We start from the raw sequence: 19,795 nt of genomic DNA, 5'->3' as shown, positions 1-19,795 counted from the left end.
CCACCAAAGTAGCCCCTATTTTTCTACTTGCGTTTTTATGTGCTTTCGAACTGCTAGGGTGGCAGAAGCTGGGACAAGTAACAGGAGCTCTCTCCGTTACGCAGCACCAGGGATTCAAACCGCCAAAGTGCTGACCTTTCTGATCGACAATGTGAAAACAATGTGAGTTGTATTGTGTTGGGGGGGGAAGTGCAGTGAGGGAGGTCAACCAATCTCATGGTATATATGTTGTGATATATACGCTTCACGCTGCCTCCAGCCCCCAATGCATGTACATGCATCTCCCGCATGTGCCGTTTACCGTTTCTATTGTCTGTGTGCCCTGCTGATTTCATATATCATTCTTTGTCCCTTTAGGAGTAATAATTTTTAAAGATGAATAATAATTAAGTAGAAAGAGGAGAAGGAGCAGCTGTAGAGGACCTAATTAACAGTAATAAAAGGAGGAGGAGGAAAACATAGTAATAGTTTTAAAAGGAAGCAGGAAGAGGAGAAGAAAGTACAACAGAAGAAAAACTATTACTGTCATAATGAAGATCTATTTTCAGATTTCCTTGCAAGGGGAATTCAAACATTTCAAAACAGCCAAGATTTTACTGTCGCCGTTTGGGAAATGCTTACAGACAATTCAGCCCCTACCTGTGGCGTGGAATGTAGTCTGGTTTCCCAAAAGGGAGGGGCTGCATTCCAGAGGGCAAAGAGGCAGCCAACCTTACATAGTTTGGCCAAAAGAAAGAATTAAGAAGGCTCCTTCCTAGTAATTCTCACAGTATATCTATGGTGATGCAAACAGTCGCATTAATTTGGCAAGACTTCTGTCTAGAGGTGAGGTACAATAAAGGAAACTGCTCGGAAGGAATTCCACGTGTCTTTGCTGGTTTGGGGAGGCCTGCCACTAGTTAATGCGTGGAGGGTTTGACTCTTGCTTGTCTCTCTCATCCTCCCTTTTGGTAACTTACGGTTTCTGGTTCTCATAGCTCTTGAGGCGTCCCATTTCACCCATGTAAATTTTGCTTGGGGAGATGTCTTTGTGAACCACCAGCTCGTACTGCCGAATACTAGAGAAAAAAGAAAGGAAATAAAGTTTGTGTAGAAAGTCAGCTTGGCCAAGTGGTTGAGGGATCCAGGCTAGAAGACCATGAGGTCAAGGCCCACCTTAGCCATGAAAGCCAGCTGAGGGAAGTTGGGCCAGTCACCCTCTCTCAGTCCAACCCACCTCACAGGGCTCTCGTTGTGGGAAAAATAGGAGGAGTACGTTGGATATGTTCTCTGTCTTGCGTTGTTTGTAAAAATAATAAAAGGCAGGGTGCAAATAAATAAATGGATGCTGGGCTTTCAATTTCAGGGGCCAGGGTGGGATGGAGCTCCTATTGCCACATGGTGAACCTGGAGGCCAACACTGAGGGACTCCCCCATGATCACAGCAGAGCCACAAGGCTGGGAGTTCCTCTCTCCTCCTCCTACATGCCATATTTTTCCAAGAGCAGTTTATCATAGGTTACATGATGCGAATGGATAGGGCAGTGATGGCTAACCTTGTCGCCGCATGCCAAAAGCGGCCATGCGCATGCCCACACCTATAATGTAATGCGTGCATGACACACACTCCATGCACCCTGCCCCCCATGCGTGTGCGCGCAAACCCTCCATGCTCCCCATTCTCCCCCCCTTCACGCTGCCTCCGGACCCCAATGCATGTACACGCATCTCCCGCATGTGACCTGCCCTCCTCCTCCTCCCCCCCCACCACGTATACGCGGCAAGACTCAAAAAGCAGCTGGCCGGTGGGAGGCACGCGCACATGCACGATGGAGCTGAGCTGGGGCGACGGCTCGCATGCTCACAGAAAGGGGATCATGGGGATAGGGCCTCCACCTTCCCTCTACTGCCACCATGCAAAATTGCCTTGCTAGAGTTCAGAACTGCTACCTTGAAAGCTATTTTGGAAGCGAAGCTGAAAACCACCAGTGCCCCAACCTACTCTTCTCAGGAGGTGTATCAGGGGTTCCCAAGCCCTCTTCTCTTACGAGTTGCTATTCCACACTGACCTGGATTCATCGCCTGTGGCTTCCACGCCAAAATGTTCACATACAGCTGGCCAAAACTGTTCACGCCAAGTGATGAAATCTTCTTCCAAGCTGTTGGAAACAGGGAAGGGGGAGATGGGGAAAACCAAAGGCATCTTATTCAATATTCAATATCCAGTATACAGATTGAAGATTCTCAATCTCAGCAACTTTAAGATGTGTGGGTTCCAATTTCTCATTAGCTGCGGAATTTTAAGGTATTTTAAAGTAGCTAAAGCTGAGCCACTCTGATCCGGATCTTTCACCCTTATCATCCCTGCTGACTTTATATACGTCCAAGCCATAAGGAAGAGCTGATTCAATCATGTATCCCTCCAATCAGTTGCAGAAATGGCAACATCAGTTCTATTGGCATTTGTATGGGACATCAATCATATTGGCATTTATATGGGAAGCCCAATTCAAAAGACAGTCCTGTGGCTTTAAAAGCTGCACAGTCAGGAGGGAGCTCAACTAGTGTTACTCTTGCTTAAATGCATTGCTTTATTTCTTCAGCGGCATCTGGCAGTTTACACAACAAATAAGCTTTATACAGAAAGGTTTGGAAGAGGTACTAATTTTTTCAAGCTTGTAGGCAGTTCTTTCGAACAGCAAAATTAAAACGGCATTCCAAAAAAGTTAGCCCGGCTAAAATTATATTTGATTTCATTTTATTTCATTTCAATTGCAAATGTACTTTATGAGGTGAAGTTAATTAAGGGCCTGGTTCCTTCAGGGTTTGCCTATCTCCCATAGCATCCACCAGCCAATGCAATCTGGGTTCATTTAATTAAACCATGCCATTTATTGAGACCCCAGAAGTCTGCCTTCTCTCTAGTAATGTTTGCCTTCTGGAATGAGATTCTCCCAAGATCCGAACAGCCCCCTCCCACCCTACTGGGGTTACAAAGAGGCCTGAAAGTCTGGCTCTTTACTCAGACCTTTGGTGAGGCTGAAGTATCCTGTTCATCTAAATCAGGGGTGTCAAACTCAAGGCCTACGGGCTGGATCCAGCCTGCAGGGTGCTTAGATCTGGCCCACAGGGCTACCCTGGAAACAGTGAGGGACTGGCCTGCAGTGCCTCTGCCAGGAAAAACGTTTTCACTGGCAGAGGGTTGCGGGAGGCCACTGCAGCCGAAAACGGACCTCAGGAGCCCATTTTCTCTGGCAGAGCATTTGGGCCACCACAGGCACTCCCGACATGCCACTCCCACTCTGGCCCTCTGAGGTCAAACTGATGTGGCCCTCAATGAAATCGAGTTTGACACCCTGACCTAAATTGTTCTCTTTTGTTTTCACCTGATTTGTTATTCTACCTGCCCCATCTACTCTTTTTTGGTTTCTTGTTGTTGTTATTGCTGTGCTTTTCATGCTTAAATGAAAACCTGTGAATCTCCCAGAGCTGCTGGGAGTCGAATAACATACAGATATAGCAGCAACAACAACAATAATAATAATAGAAATGATGATGTTGATATCATAAACGTAACCCATTTTTTTCTTCTTTCTATTAAAATTTATAATTGCAGGGTAACTTCAGGGGGGCTCTGAGGGACCACGTCCAAGCTTTCTTAGTGTTACTTATATAATAAACTATACAATAAAGCAGTGGTTCTCAACCTGTGGGTCTGAACCCCTTCGGGGTCGAACGACCTTTTCAGAGGGGTCACCTAAGACCATTGGAAAACACATATTTTCAAAAAAATACAGAAAACATAAAATAATTTTATGGTTGGGGTTCGCCACAACATGAGGAACTGTATTAAAGGGTCGCGGCATTAGGAAGGTTGAGACCCATTGCAATAAAGTATACGTAATATATGCATAGCTTAATGTATAATGTGTATAAGAAGATATTACGATGGTTGATCACTCAGCCCATGGTTTAGAGTGGATTTAGACTTTTTAATCACCTTCCCAAGGACTGAGACAGGCAGCTATGTGACAGCAATAACAACAACAATATCATAAATGGAAGCATTTTTTCTTTGTTGTAATATTAAAAATTATAATTGAACGGTAACTTCAGAAGGACTCTGCCGTATCACATGCAAGCGCTCACATGGTTCAGCCCTGTTCCCAAGAACGTAGGCATCCAACTCCACTTAAGATTGGCCACGGCTGAGGATCAGACTGCTGTCCTCTATCCTGGCCAAACAACAAATTGGAGCAGAGATTCCAACAGCCACTCACTTTCCATCATCATCTCCCAGGCCAAGTTCAAATATCCGCTGAGCTCCGAGTTCCTCCAGCTTCTTGTCGACAAATTTCCCCATGGCGTTAAAATGTTCGTAAGTTTTGTTCCCAAGTCCAAACACCTGGAAAGCAGCAGAAGATTGGTTCAGCTCAGAGGCAATCAGAAGAATCCAAGGAATATCTCCTTGGACAGCAGGTACTTTTGAGATTGACAAGGCTTTCCTCTCGTTTAGATGAGGATTCTGTCCTAAACGTCTGTTAAATAATGCTGGACCCGAGGCTTTCTTACTCCTTCTAAATTGGACATGGAATACATTTTCATGGATTCACAAATGTACAATACAATACAATAGTAGAGTTGGAAGGGACCTTGGAGGTCTTCTAGTCCAACCCCCTGCCTAGGCAGGAAACCCTATACCATTCCAGACAAATGGCTATCCAACATCTTCTTAAAGACTTCCAGTGTTGGGGCATTCACAACTTCTGGAGGCAAGCTGTTCCACTGATTAATTGTTCTAACTGTCAGGACGTTTCTCCTCAGTTCTAAGCTGCTTCTCTCCTTGATTAGTTTCCACCCATTGCTTCTTGTTCTACCCTCAGGTGCCTTGGAGAATAGTTTGACTCCCTCTTCTTTGTGGCAACCCCTGAGATATTGGAACACTGCTATCATGTCTCCCTTGGTCCTTCTTTTCATTAAACTAGACAAATCCAGTTCCTGCAACCGTTCTTCATATGTTTTAGTCTCCAGTCCCCTAAATGTTTACGATATCCATCTTCCAGGCGGTATAAGATGTATTCATTTATCAAATTTACATGGCTACCCACCAATCTCACGAGAAATTACTTTGTGGTGGCATAAAACAAATGTTTCAGTATTGTGTTTATTGCCACCGGAGCAGCACAACTCCTCTGGAATCTTCTTCACATACAGGTAGTCCTTGACTTACAACCACAATTGGGCCCAACGTTTCTGTTGCTAAGCAAAACACTTGCTAAGTGAGTTTTGCTCCGTTTTATCACCTTTTTTGCCACAGTTGTTAAGTGAATCACTACCGTTGTTAAATTAGTAACATGGTTATTCAGTAAATCTGGGTTCCCCATTGACTTTGCTTGTCAGGAGATTGCAAAAGGCAATCACGTAACCCCGAGAAACTGTAACCCTAAATACATGCCAATTGCCAAGAATCCAAATTTTGATCACTTGACAATGGGGTCAAAGTGTGAAAAACAATTGTAAGTCACTTTTTTCAACGCCATTGTAACTTCAAAGGGTCACTATACAAATGGTTATAAGTCAAGGACCATCTGTTTAATCTTATTAAATCTATCAGAATTTATTAAATTTATATGCTGCGACTGAGGGGAAGGTAATTAAGAAAATATTAGACTGCACAGAAATAGATTAACCCTTGCTACTAAGGATAAAGAAGAAACTGAATATATTTTTGATATGGGACATATTCTATCAATGGCTAAATAATAGAAGAGAAAGGAGGAGATATAATTGGAGGAAGTGGTAAAGAGGAGAGTTGTTAAAGAAGATGATGTTAAATATGAATATTATCATATTATTATGTTGTTATACTATTAATATGATGGTGAGGAATTATAACAACAAAGTTGTATAATGTGAACATTTAAGCATAACTGCACCCAGAACACACACAGTTTGATGAAAATTGGATGTTATATAAATAAAACAAATAAAACGTGGGGGGGGGGGAATGTACATAAAATTAATTATATTTGCACGTAATCTTTTATAATTCTGTTAATGAACACAAGAATGGTTATTTAAAAAAAAAACTTAGATGCCGTCCATCTCACTCCGAGAAGCAATTCTGTAGAATTCTGTTCAGATTCTATTTGCTTACTGACATTTTTAAAAAGAAACATAACAGTGGATAGGTCTGCCTCTGTCATACGCAGGATAAATGTCTTACGATATCTCCAAATATTATTTGTTCTTAATTATCTAGAGGCTCACATCGCATTCAAAATAAATCAAGTTGCAATTTTCGTTATTCACTTTAGTTTTAACTGATCCTCTTCCTCACACGCCTATAACCCATTTCAGTTCAATGTTTAGCTATTAGACAGGATTTTCATTGGCAAACAAACCCAGCCAATCATGATTTATGTTGTAAAACTTGGTCAAAGAAATACTAGCTTGCTGTGCTGTTACAACAGCAGCAAGTCCTATACAAAGCTTGTAAAACAAGAGACACAGCTAAACCAACTTTTTCTATGGCTGGGTAGGGCTGCAGCTTTGTGTGCATCTGACCAAGTTAGAATAGAATAGAATAGAATGGAATGGAATGGAATGGAATGGGAATGGGAATGGGAATGGAATAGGAATGGAATGGAATGGAATGGAATTGGAATGGGAATGGGAATGGGAATGGGAATGGGAATGGGAATGGGAATGGGAATGGGAATGGAATGGAATGGAATGGAATGGAATGGAATAGAATAGAATAGAATAGAATAGAATAGGAATGGAATAGGAATGGAATGGAATGGAAAGGAATGGAATGGAATGGAATGGAATGGAATGGAATAGGAATGGAATGGAATGGAATGGAATAGAATAGAATTCTTTATTGGCCAATGAAGTGTGATTAGACACACAAGGAATTTGTCTTCACTTCCTTGCAAAAGGGCATTGATGTGCAAAGAACAGTACAGGCAAAACCAGTTGAAGAAGTCAGTTCTCAGAGCACAGAATTTGAGCAGAAGAGGCGAAGAATTTCCATCTGCTTTGAACACGAGCCAGAGACCATAATTCAGGTCAAATCAGATGTTCTTCTTTTTTTCTGTCAGGAAAAAATGATTCTTATTCCTACCTCAACAGAAATGCAACCCAAGCCTAAAGCTACACATTGTCAACCTTCCTAATTGGTTATCGTCCAAATGGGTTAAATTGTGACTATGCTCTTTCCCTGGGAGGGGCCAGACTTGGATAAATGGATAAATACAGGATTATTTTCAAACTTAAGGAATTGCCCGAGTTTCCATGCCAGTCACTCTCTCGTGCGCTCAGCCCAACTCCCCTCATAAGAGTTGTGGTTGGGGGGAAAATAGGTGGCAGATGAAGAATTAGGTATGTTTGCCACCTTATTTATAAAAATAATAAAGGCAGGATTTTGAACAATCTAATAAATAAACAACTCACTGCTTCCTTCCCCCTCATTGCAGTTTATGATTATTTGGATACAAGGACGAGCACCCTGCAACCTCAATGGAGCATTTTAGCTAACTCAGAGGTGAGAAGCCTGATTCTTCCCAACTACAGATTAGTAATTCCTAAAGTATCCCTAGATTGCATCCTGAAATTCAATGGCATATATTTGAATGGCAGGGAGAGAGGGAATTGAAAGGAATTATGCTTGGGACCAAGTTATCTGAGGGACCGTCTCTTGCCGGTCACATCTACCTGACTCATCAGAGCGGGGAGTCAGAGAATGTTGTAGGCCCCATCCCCCAGGGAGATACACCTGGTGGGAGCCAGAAGAAGGGCCTTCTCTGTGGTGGCTCCCTCTCTCTGGAACATCATTCCCCCAGAGATTAGAATGGCCCCCACTCTAATACTCTTTCGGAAGGCGCTGAAGACCTGGTTCTGCCAGTGGGCCTGGGGAACCCAGAGTGGGATGGAGCCCATTAAATGGCTCATGTGATCTGCTGTTGCTGCGGTGGGGGGTGATTTTATTATTTTATATTAATTTATTTGATTCTTTTTTATTAGTTTTATTGTTTTAAATGAGGTTTTATATTCTGTAAGCCGCACCATGTGCGAATAGGCCACCATGTGCATGCCGAGCAAGTTATGCTAGAGAGGATAGGTAGTGATCATTGAAGAAAGCTAGGGATGTAACGGATTGCTCGGGTGAAGGGAGTTGGATGTGATCACCACCCTTCCTACAGTCTACCCAATGACTCTCAGTTAAACAAAATTGCTGTAAGAAATGAGAGTAAAGGGGAAGTGGTAATGCTGAGTATTCAACTGAATGAGAATGGGAAAGAAGGGAGACCTTCAAATGAAGACATCAGAATCCACACTGAGCAGGGAGTTAGATTGTGCAAGGTCTAGGATACCTTCCAAGGGATGTGGTTGATCAGTGACAAAGACGCTGAGTTTGTTGATCGAAAGGTTAGCAGTTTGGCGGTTCAAATCCCTAGTGCCGCGTAACGGTGAGCTCCTGTTACTTGTCCCAGCTTCTGCCAACCTAGCAGTTCAAAAGGACGTGAAAATGCAAGTGGAAAAATAGGAACCACCTTTGGTGGGGAGGTAACAGCGTTCTGTGCACCTTCGGCGTTTAGTCATGCTGGCCAGAGAGTCTTTGGATAGTGCTGGCTCTTCGGCTTTGAAACGGAGATGAGCACTGCCCCCTAGAGTCAGGAACAACTAGCACATATGTGCAAGGGGAACCTTTAGCTTTATCTTAAGTTACCTTCCAGCTCTACAATTTAACAATCCTGCAAGTATGCACTTGTACAAAAGATAACTTTTCTCCTTTACCCTTTGGACTGCCCTCTCTAATAGGACTCTGATTCTTCTCTGATTAGAATCAGAGGGCGACACCCAGGAGTAGGGCCTTCTCTGTGATGGGCCCAGCCCTTTGGAATGACCTCCCCCTCGACATTAGGATTACCTCCGATCTCCGCTCCTTCCGTTCAAAACTCAAGACCTACCTTTTTCAATTATCTGGCCTGGCTCAAGCATAGTTCCATCTTATTCCTCCTGACAGTCTTTTTAAATTAGTAATGTTAAACTGGGGTATTTTAATTTCTAATTTCATTTTATTATTTAAAATATGTATTGTAATGGTTGTTACCTCCTCCGTGAAATGAAATGTAATATATATGTGTGTTTTTATTTATTGTACGCCGCCCCGAGTCCCTTGTGGAGAGGGAGCGGCTAACAAATCAAATAAATTGAAATTGAATTGAAATTGAATCTGCAAAATGAGCATTTTTGTCAGGAAATAGGGATAACCATAACACTTGATCAGAATAATTTTCTGGGACTAGTCTCCCCCCCCCCCCCTAGCTTTCACCGTGCATAAGGGTTGCATTCAGATGGGTTTTGTATATTCAGAATTCATATCCACATTGCAATGAAATGATCTCAACTTCTAGGCAGCACCTTTTAGTTTTCTCAAGCATCCTATACCCACTGTCTCCCATCACAAAAGTAGCCCTGAAGAGATAATCAAAGCTCACCGCGTATTTTATACCAGACAGTTTGGAATCTGTGTCTTGCAACCAGTCGTAGAAATCTTGGGCATTATCGGTGGGATCCCCTTCTCCATAGGTGGCCATGCAGAAGACTGCCAGAGACTTATCAATTTCCGATAAATGACTCATGTCCGACTGTATGAGAGAACAAATAAGGAACAAATAAGGAACTCATAAGCTGCGGCAGCACAGTGGTTAGAGTGCAGTACTGCAGGCTTCTGCTGATCACCGGCTGCCTGCAGTTTGACAGATCGAATCTCAACAGGCTCAAGGTTGACTCAGCCTTCCATCCTTCCAAGGTGAGTAAAATGAGGACCCAAAATTGTTGGGGGCAATATGCACACTCTGTAAACCGCTTAGAGAGGGCTGTAAAGCAGTATGAAGCAATATATAAGTCTAAGTGCTATAGTGCTATAAACACCAGCTTTTCTTTCTATCCAGGGGAATTCCCTGTTCACCATGCTAACAATTTCACAAAAAGACTGGAGATTCTATGAGATTCACTTAAGTTTTCAGGTCCTGAGCAAGACTAGCTGCACCCTTTCTTCTCACAGAAATCATCTAAATGTCATACAATTCCAGCCATTCTTTTGTTTGGGTTGTCATTATTACAGTCTTAATTCTGACGGTTTGTCAGAGGCTTTTGAGAGGTAGTATAGTCTTTATTGTCATTGCACAAAATAAATACAAGGAAATTGGTTTTAGCCTCACTGGTGCAAAATTATAGCGGAAACAAAAAAAGAAAGAAAGAAAAAGAAAAAACTAGTCATACGTTTCCGCGTGTGCGTGGAGTGATTGTGGTTGTATTTAAAAGTCTGACAGCCCAAGGATAGAAACTATTTTTAAACTTATTTGTTCAGCTGGCTATACTTTGATGTCTTCTGCCCGATGGTAAAAGTGCAAAGAGACACTGACCAGGGTGTGAATCATCTCTGAGTATCTTCCTTACTCTGCTAAAGCAGCGAGACCTGCGATGTCATGCCGATGACAAGACATATAGTGTACAAGGCATGCTTTACTAAAACAGCAAGTGATAATTACACAAAATTATAACCGAGTGCAGTTTTCCCCAGCCTGAAGCTATTGGATGTGCTGATTGCAATTTTCTCTTCAGGTTGAGGATAACAGTAGAGCTCTTAGAGGCATGAAGTTATATACTCAATCCCTGCTGCCTAAAGAAGAAAGAAAAGTAAAACTTTTTAGCGTTCTTTAGATCCTGGCAGCCCAGCGCAGCTACAATACTTCTTGCCTTCTCCTGGAGAAATTGGAGAGGCAACAGGAAGAAAAAGCTAGTAGACTCTAGCTAGCAGAGAGCACTGGTGGCGCAGTGGTTAGAATGCAGTATTGCAGGCTAAATCTGCCGACTGCCAACAGTTCAGTCCTGACTGCTTCAGGGTTGACTCAGCCTTCCATCCTTCTAAGATGGGTAAAATGAGGACCCAGATTGTTGGGGGTAATATGCATACTCTGTAAACCGCTTAGAGAGGGCTGTAAAACACTATGAAGTAGTATATATGTCTAAGTGCTATTGCTATTGCTCCTCTTATGCAATCGCTCTCGATTTGTTTGCCTAATGAGGAGGGAACTAAAATTTATCTAGAATTCCTATTTTATCAAACTACATTGGCTGGAAATTCAGCAGGATAAAAGTCCCATCACATAGGGATAGCACCAGGTTGGGAAAGACTAAATTATTACTTATGTATGATAAGAGTTTTTTCATGGGCACTTCTTTGACAGCAATCTTCTGATATTTAGTAAATTTAAATCTCAGCAGATGTGATAGGACAATGTAACCTCAAATTCAGGTGATACCATCAAGGATTGAAAGGGGTGGCAAGACCGCTGAGAACATACCAAGTCATATTCTTCTGGATCAGCAGACATGCCCCGCATCCCGTAACGTTGAGCATCTTTTGCAAGGCGGTTGGCAAATTCTTCGGCGGTGCCTGTTTGAGATCCATAGAATACCACAATGTTTCTTCCCTGGAAAGGAAATCAAAATAGGAGAAAGACAATTTAGCAACGACTTTGGAACTGCTCAAAGTTAATAAGGTTACTTATTGCCAGATCATAATTTCTACCTCCATCACTACAATCAGATCTGAAATCAAAACAAAAATTAATGTATTCTCCTAAAGTTTATCAGGGGGAAACGTATTTACTTTTTGCACAGCTTTCAGGCAAGCCAAAAATTAGGCATCTCTTGAAGACATGACCTCGATTACATGTGTTAATTTGCATCCATGTGCAACAACATCAGAATGCACGTGATATCACATGCCCTCTCTTGGGACAAAACTCGGTATTATTTGAGATGGGTGGGTTTGTATTTTCCCCTTTAAAATATGTGAAGGGAATTGTAGCCCATTTGTTATTATGAAATGTCCTAAGTAAATGTTTTCAGTTCTAAAGGTTCAAGCAGACTTCTCTGACACTGAACGTCAAGGAACGCGTTGTTCAGGAGAGTTGTATAGATGTTCTGTTTATACTTCTTCAAACGTAACATTCTGATTAGGAGACAAACAGCAAAGCACAAAACAGAAAAGACACACACTTCCACACAACGGTTGGGATTTGGGAGTTTGGCCCATCTACAGCCACCTGAAACCCACGCTTGCCCATCAACCTCTTTGCAGTGTAAGTATGCGGCGATCCCTACATTCATTTGCACACAACTCTAGATCAAGTTTAAGCATGCAATGTTTTGTAAGGCTAATTAGTAACAGAAAGCATAGAGAATAAATTGAACAAGTCCAAGTTGCAGCTAACATTTTACATGTGGCTTTTCCAGGAAAATGCAAATGCGTATTCAACAAACTTTTGCAACTTTGGGGGGAATGCTAAAATTATTATGTTAACTGTTCCTTGTGCCTTCTTTGTTTTAAATTATAAATAAACCAAGGGAAATGTATACTACTGACTCATCCAAAAACTTATTAATTCCTCCTTGAGAAAGTGGCATCCAATAAACTTATGTGGCCACTCCTAAATAAATCTATTCTGCATATGGAGGATGAAAATAATTGTAGATTATTTTCACCAACAGTGGCTCGGATGAGTGGAAGTTGATCAACTCAGAACCATTCTCTAGATTCACTGAAATCCAAACTTAGAGCAGTTTTTTATTGAATGACCAGCAAAGGGATAGGGATACAAGTATGTGAGATACCAGCTTGGAGTCTATGGAGATTCTCAGTCATCCATGATTGTCCCAAAGGTGTTTTCTTTTTTCAAGAGGCAACTGGACTTTCTGTTTTTTCTTTTAAGATGTTTCGCTTCTTATCCAAGATGCTTCTTCAGTTCAATGCAAATCAATATAAATCCTTCCGTTCCCCACCATCCAGTCAGAACTGAAAGTCCAGTTGCCTTTTGCAAAAGCACCTTTGGGACTACCAGCTTGGAGGTTCTCTTGGACCTTTTAACAGCTGCCTTGCTATACAGCAAATGGCATCCTAGATGGGCACTCTGGTTTGGATGGGGTGCATTGTTTTAGGGCAAGTCTTCTGCTGCTAGTATGGGCAAATTCAGAGCCAGTAAACAGAAGGACAAGGGGGGAGTTTAACATGGCCAAAATCACCCTGGAAGATGCACAAAAACTATCTGAGGAAATTGCAGGAGACAAATTGCTAATCCTACGCTAAGGAATCAAGCAAAGAGCCTGAGGTATATCACTTGTCCATAAAGTGCCTCCAAGCATGCCTATGCTGTAAACCACCGTGAGTTTATTTTGGTTTGCATAAACAGATAGTCCTCGACTTATAACTATTCATTTAGTGACCATTCAAAGTTACAATGACACTGAAAAAAGTGACTGGTGACCCTTTTTCACCCTTACAACCATAGCAGCATGCCCAATGTCATGTGATCACAATTCAGACGCTTGGCAACTAACTTATATTTATGACACTTGGGAGTGTCCCGGGGTCACGTAATCTCCTTTTGCGACCTTCTGACCAGCGAAGTCAATGGGAAAGCCAGATTCACTTAACAACGGTGTTACTAAATTAACAACTGCAGTGATTGACTTAACAAGTGTGGCAAGAAAGGTCGTAAAATGGGGCAAATCTCACTTAACAAATTTCTCACTTAGCAATGTAAATATTGGACTCGATTGTCCAACTGACTATTATCCTAGTTGGACAGAGACAGCATTGTAATATTGTCTGGATCGTTGTACAGGATACACGGGAACTCTTTCAAATAGCCCAGAAATGTCAGTTTTAAAATAGTGAAACCGAAGTGTTGCTAATTGGGAGATGCTAAGACAATCCTGCTAAGCTAATGACTTGCCTTATGCCCTGGCAGCTACTTTATTTCTAAGTCCAATATAAAATGTGAGTTTTCTACCGTGTTTCCCCGAAAATAAGAGTCTTATTTTCTTTTGACCCCCGAAATAAGCGTTTGGCCTTATTTTTGAGGAGGTCTTATTATTTTTGAGGTGCAGGAGGCGGCAAGCGTGGTCACTTCATGGTTCCTGCTGTGTTGCAATATTTTCGGGGAGGGCTTATTTTCAGGGGAGGACTTATTTTAGCGCATGCGTTCAAAAGCCTGATTGGGCTTATTATCCAGGGAGGTCTTATTTTGGGGGAAACAGGGTAGCAAATGGAATGGAACCCAAACTGCCCAATTCTTTCTCCAAGATCCTTTACAAGGCAGGCAAGAGAAAACAGGGGGGGGGAGAAATTTTTATGAGTAGTATCTCCTTTTTAAAATACCATTCCTATCTGTTACCAGGATCTTTTTTTAAAAAACCAAGTAAATTCTTGGACATTGTTTTACTACTGGTTTTATGCATTTATTTTATATGATTCTTATTGTTGTTCTTGCTAATCGAGTTATCTCTTACAGGACATTATTCTAATTACCAAATTATCTACAAGAGAAAAGAAACAAAAAGAAATATCGCAATCACATTGTCATTATTATGACTTGTTGCAAGCAGCATTTTTAGACGGGATTTGGCATTTATTATTATTATTATTATGATTCGTCTCAACGTCAGTCCGATGTTTAGACTAGATTTGGCATTTTTATCCACCTATGGAGCCATTGTCAAGGACCTGGGATAATCAGATGTTCTCGTTTGATGGTGTTTATCATTGCAGTATATAAGCTGTTCCAAATAGAGCTGCCTTTTGCAATTGCCCAATGGTGATTTTCTCAATGCTGACTTGGTATTCAAGCAATGCCCTAGATCAGAGGCCTCCAACCTTGGAAACTTTAAGACCTGTGGACTTCAACTCCCAGAATTCCTCAGCCAGCAAAGCTGGTCCACAGGTCTTAAAGTTGCCAAGGTTGGAGACCCCTTATCTACACGCTTTGGGATTCCACTAAGGGCAACTATTACTACAGGTAGTCCTCGGGTTATGACCACAATTGAGCCCAAACCTTTTGTTGCTAAGCGAAACATTCGTTAAGTGAGTTTGCCCCACATTTTACGACTTTTCCTGTCATGTTCGGTAAGTGAATCGCTGCAGTTGTTAAGTGAGTAACACGGTTGTTAAGTGAATCCAGATTCCCCCTTGACTTTGCTTTTCAGGCGGTCGCAAAAGGGGATCACATGACCCCGGGACACCGTAACCGTCATAAGTGTGAGTCAGTTGCCAAGCTTCTCAATTTTGATCATGTGACCATGGGGATTCTGCAACGGCCGTGTGAAAAATGAAAATAAGTCACATTTTTCAGTCCCCGCTGTAACTTTTGAGCGGTCACTAAATGAACTGTTGTAAGTTGAGGACTACCTGTACTGGTACTATCTTTGCTTTCTTTTCCCAAAGTTGTTCCATTTGTATTTGCAGGTTTTTGTGATTTTCTTCCATTCTTTCTCTTCTATTCTGCTGTCTTCAGCTACTGCCACAGCTACTGCTACATGCTGGCTGGGGAATTCTGGGAGTTGAAGTCCACAAGTCTTAAAGTTCCCAAGTTTGGACACCCCTGCCCTATTCAGACTAGTTTGACTTTCTTTTCGACAATTGTTCAGCCTGAGGGGTTATGTGGCAAGTGCCTTGAGTTCGAAAGCCCCAGAGCACTGTCCCTTATTAATAAAGTAATTATTATTAACAGGACAGGTTGTCCTCAATTTATTACCACAGTTGAGCCCAAAATTTATGTTGCGAAGCAGGACAGTTAAGTGAATTTTGCCCCATTTTATGACCTTTGCTGCCACAGTTGTTAAGTGAACCACCGCAGTTAAGTTAGTAACATAGTTGTTAAGTGAATCCGGGTTCTCCATTGACTTTGTTTGTCAGAAGGTCTCAAAAGGGGATGAAGTGACCCCCCCGGGACATTTGCAACCATCAGAAATACGAGTTAGTTAAAAAAAAATTTAAACATTTAAAAGAAAAAAGAAAAAGAAATAGGAGTTAGTGGCCAAGCATCTACATTTTGATCTTGTGACCATGGGAATGCTGCAATGGTCACAAGTGTGAAAAATGATTATAAGTCACTTTTTCAGTGCCGTTGTAACTTCAAACGGTCACTAAATGAACTGTTGTAAATCGAGGACTACTTGTAATATCACCCCTGGGTTTGTATGTCACCCAAGGAATTGTAATTTTGGGGCAATCCAAAACGTTGATGAACAAATAATTAATTTTAGGAATATTTTACGACAAATATATATTTTACCCAAACACGCCTTCTCCCAGCATGACGTGAAGATATTCTTCAGCGAAGGCTTTCTCTAATATTTATTATTCCCAGCTACATGATTAAGAACAGCAGACACTGTACTCCAGCTACATATGGGAATCAAAGACTGAAAAATATTTTCCCCCCAAAAAACCTATGTTCTGCTGCCAGCTGGCTCTCACATACAGAAGAGAGGCTGAATCTAAATTTTATGATTGGTTTATGGTCTGTTTTTAACTTTTATAAATTCGTACAGGGGTTGTTTAATCTGATTTTTAGCTATTTATACGATTGTTTGTATGGTTTTAAATTTATTCCTGTACACCGCCCCGAGTCCCTCCAGGGAGAGGGGGCGGTCTAGAAATCTAATAAATTATTATTATTATTATTATTATTATTATTATTATTATTATTATTATTATTATTATTATTATTATTATTATTATTATTATTATTATTATTATTATTATTATTAATTATTAATTATTATTAATTATTAATTATTAATTATTAATTATTAATTATTAATTATTATTAATTATTAATTATTAATTATTATTAAATAGCTGGAAAAGCTTGGGTAACAAGCCTGTTTCAGTAACTACTAACCATGAAAATAATGAAGTGAAACTTACCGTCTTTTTCATTTTTTCGATAAAACTGTTTTCATTTGCTGACTGCCCACTATAAAAGAGAGAAGGGAAGGATTGGTTTTGAAACGTTCAACGTTGCAGCTATGTATGTTACCAAACACTGGTTCAGCAGATTCTTCAATCTGCTACTCATCAACATCCGTCAAGCTCCTATCATTTCAGTGGCACAAATAATATTTTGGTATTATCATAACCCATCTTAATTAGCAGGCATCAAGTTCTGTAAGGCTGAGCTGGCAGCTGCATAATGAACAAGAATGCTATTTTCCCACCAGACCAAGGTCAATAGTCTCCATCAGTTGCATCACAACCAACATTTTCTGAAGTCAGAAAGTCTGGGCAGGGTTTCTTGGCAGCCTTAATGTTAAGTAAGTAAGCTCCCCGTTAGGAGAACGAGTGTGCAGAGAAGCGTAATGAGAGTGGTATGGAAGAACACGCATAAACCAGCATACAGGGACACCGAATAGTATAAAATATAGTAGTTTACTATGTGGAAATATAGAGGTATTCAGAGTTCAAGGTACAGTCCAAGTCATACACGGTCCAGTCGGTTATCAATGTTCTCAGTTAAGGAATGATCCTTCGAACACAGTCCAGTATCAAATAATCAGTTTAGCACACAAAGCAGCTAACAGTAGTAAAAACACAGTAACTCACGATACATCCACCGATCAGCGTCTAACAAACAGAGAGAGAACTAAGGGGCATTCTGGCTCCCTCTTATGGCTGCTTGAGGTAACAGCAACCAATCGCATTACAGCAGTACTTAAAGCTACAGTACTACCATCCTGGTTTATATATTGCTAACCCAACTGTTAGCTTACATTCCGAACACTTAAGATACACTACATTGCCAAAAGTATTCGCTCATCTGCTTTTACTCGCATATGAACTTATATTGGCTCCCAATAGATGTTCAGGTGCAATTCAAGTTTCCTGGTTATTGCTTCAAGTTTTAGATACCATAGAACCGAGCTACTTGCAGGACTACCTACTCCCCTCAACCTCTGCCTGCCCCATGCATTCCCATATGGACATGCTGCATGCTCCAGATCTCTGCTGACTGATGTCTAATGGATGTTGTTACAAATTCTCTACCCAATACTCATATTAATACAGAACAGATCAATGAAAATCAGTCTGATAAAATCCAGACTAACTATAATTAGCACAAAGAATCATGAAAAGGGTCATTAATTTGGAGACGTCACGTTATCACTGATATGCATCTGTAGGATAATAAAAATGAATGAAGCATGGAGTAGACTAAGGAAATATCTATCCACTTTATGGGCACTAATGCAGTGTCAGTGAACAATGAATCCAAAGGGCAAAAAAATACTAACAGCAATTCAGTCAGGAAGACATAATCACAGGTTAAATACTGTAAGTTCATATGCGAGTAAAGGAAGGTGAGCGAATACTTTTGGCAATATAGTGTATGTGGACTTCAACTCCCAGAATCCCCCAGCCAGCATACCGATGGTTGCTAGGCAACCATAAGTTTGAGAACATTGGCCTAGAGCACGGTTGTCAAACTCAGGATGACATGGCGGCTTAACGTTACGTATCGCAAGTTTTTTCCTCTTCGCTAAACCGGGCATGGGCGTGGCCAGGGTGTGACGCATCTGGCTTGCAGACCCTACGTTTGACACCCTTGGCCTAGAGCAGGGATGTCAAACTCAAGGCCCAGGGGCTGGATCCGGCCCATGGAGTGCTTAGATCAGGCCTGCGGGGCCGCCCCAGAAACAGCGAAGGACCAGCCCGCGGTGCCTCTACCAGGGAAAACAGAGCTCGGGAGGGCTGTGTGCAGCCCTCCTGAGCTCCGTTTTCACTGACAGAGGGTTGCAAGTAGCTGTTGCAGCTGAAAACAAAGCTTGGGAGCTTGTTTTTGCTGACAGAGCACTCAGGCCAGCACAGGCATCCCCGCACGAGTGTCAAGCTGGCTATGCCCACCCTGGTCACACCCACCCCAGCCCCCAGTGTCAAACACAACCCTGATGCGGCCCTCAATGAAATCAATTTTGACATTCCTGGCCTAGAGCATAAGCTGCTTTTCACAATCCTCATGCATGATTCTCTCTGGTTCACATACCCCAATTATCACATAAACAATACCCCAAAATTAATCCTTCTTCTATCGCTGCTTCCTATGGAAAGTGGCTAAGTGACAGGGATAGGAAGGGGAATGTCATTTCTTCAGACATTCCAGTTTGCAGCTTGGTGTGTTAAAAAGAATATTCAGGATTAAGAACAGCACAGAGTAGCCTGAAACACCTTAAAGAATGTCTTGTTTTTCAAACACTCAAACCAGGAATCTGAAAGCATCTTTTCCAACTAGTGTGTTTTATTAAAAGGCATAAACTTCCAAGAGTTTAATGTTTACCAGGTTAATTGTTAGTTACTACCAGGCTGGGTTTTTGCCACTGCAGGTAGTCCTTGACTTGCAACAGTTCATTTAGTGACTGTTCCAAGTTACAACGGCACTGAAAAAAGTGACTTACAACCATTTTTCACACTTACAACCTTTGCAGCATCCCTATGATCATGTGATCAAAATTCATGTGATCCCCTTCTGCAACCTTTTGACAAAAAAAGTCAATGAGGAAGCCCGATTCACTTAACAACCAGGTTTCTGACTTAACAACTGCAGCGATTCACTTAACAACAGTGGCACAAAAGGTCGTACAATGGGGGAAACTCCACTTAACAAAAGACATTTGGCACTCAATTGTGGTCGCAAGTCAAGGACTACCTGCATAGACTAATAAGGCTCTCCTATATATACAACACACACACATACACACCAGTAGCTAGCCAGCAAAAGATTGTGAACTCTTTTCAAAGCAGCAACCCCAAACGAAGTATAATGCAGCTATTCACTTTGGAGGTAACCAGATAACAAATAGAGAAGAGCTGTTTAGTCATTACTCTTATTGGTTAACTCTGCTACCAAAGCAGAGGAAGTATTCAATAGGTTCTGACCAGTTCTGGAGAACCGGTAACGGA

General features: G+C 41.5%; 1 protein-coding gene across 3 annotated transcripts in view; it reads right to left on the bottom strand.

The window, feature by feature from the left end:
• POR (cytochrome p450 oxidoreductase) overlaps positions 1 to 19,795 on the bottom strand; it is a 69,435-nt gene that overhangs the window by 13,159 nt on the left and 36,481 nt on the right. For all 3 annotated transcript variants that reach the window (XM_081944781.1, XM_081944779.1, XM_081944780.1), the window contains exons 3-8: positions 16,769 to 16,817; positions 11,358 to 11,486; positions 9,486 to 9,635; positions 4,260 to 4,384; positions 2,049 to 2,138; positions 960 to 1,058 (exon numbers count right to left, since the gene is read on the bottom strand). In XM_081944781.1, coding sequence (XP_081800907.1) covers positions 960 to 1,058; positions 2,049 to 2,138; positions 4,260 to 4,384; positions 9,486 to 9,635; positions 11,358 to 11,486; positions 16,769 to 16,817 — 642 coding nt within the window. The remainder of the gene's footprint in view (positions 1 to 959; positions 1,059 to 2,048; positions 2,139 to 4,259; positions 4,385 to 9,485; positions 9,636 to 11,357; positions 11,487 to 16,768; positions 16,818 to 19,795) is intronic.

This window comes from Natrix helvetica, assembly GCF_964273705.1.
Source record: "Natrix helvetica genome assembly, chromosome: 2".
Lineage (NCBI taxonomy): Eukaryota > Metazoa > Chordata > Lepidosauria > Squamata > Natricidae > Natrix > Natrix helvetica.
The sequence above is the reverse complement of the archived record's forward strand: the minus strand, read 5'-3'. Positions and strand labels throughout refer to the sequence as shown.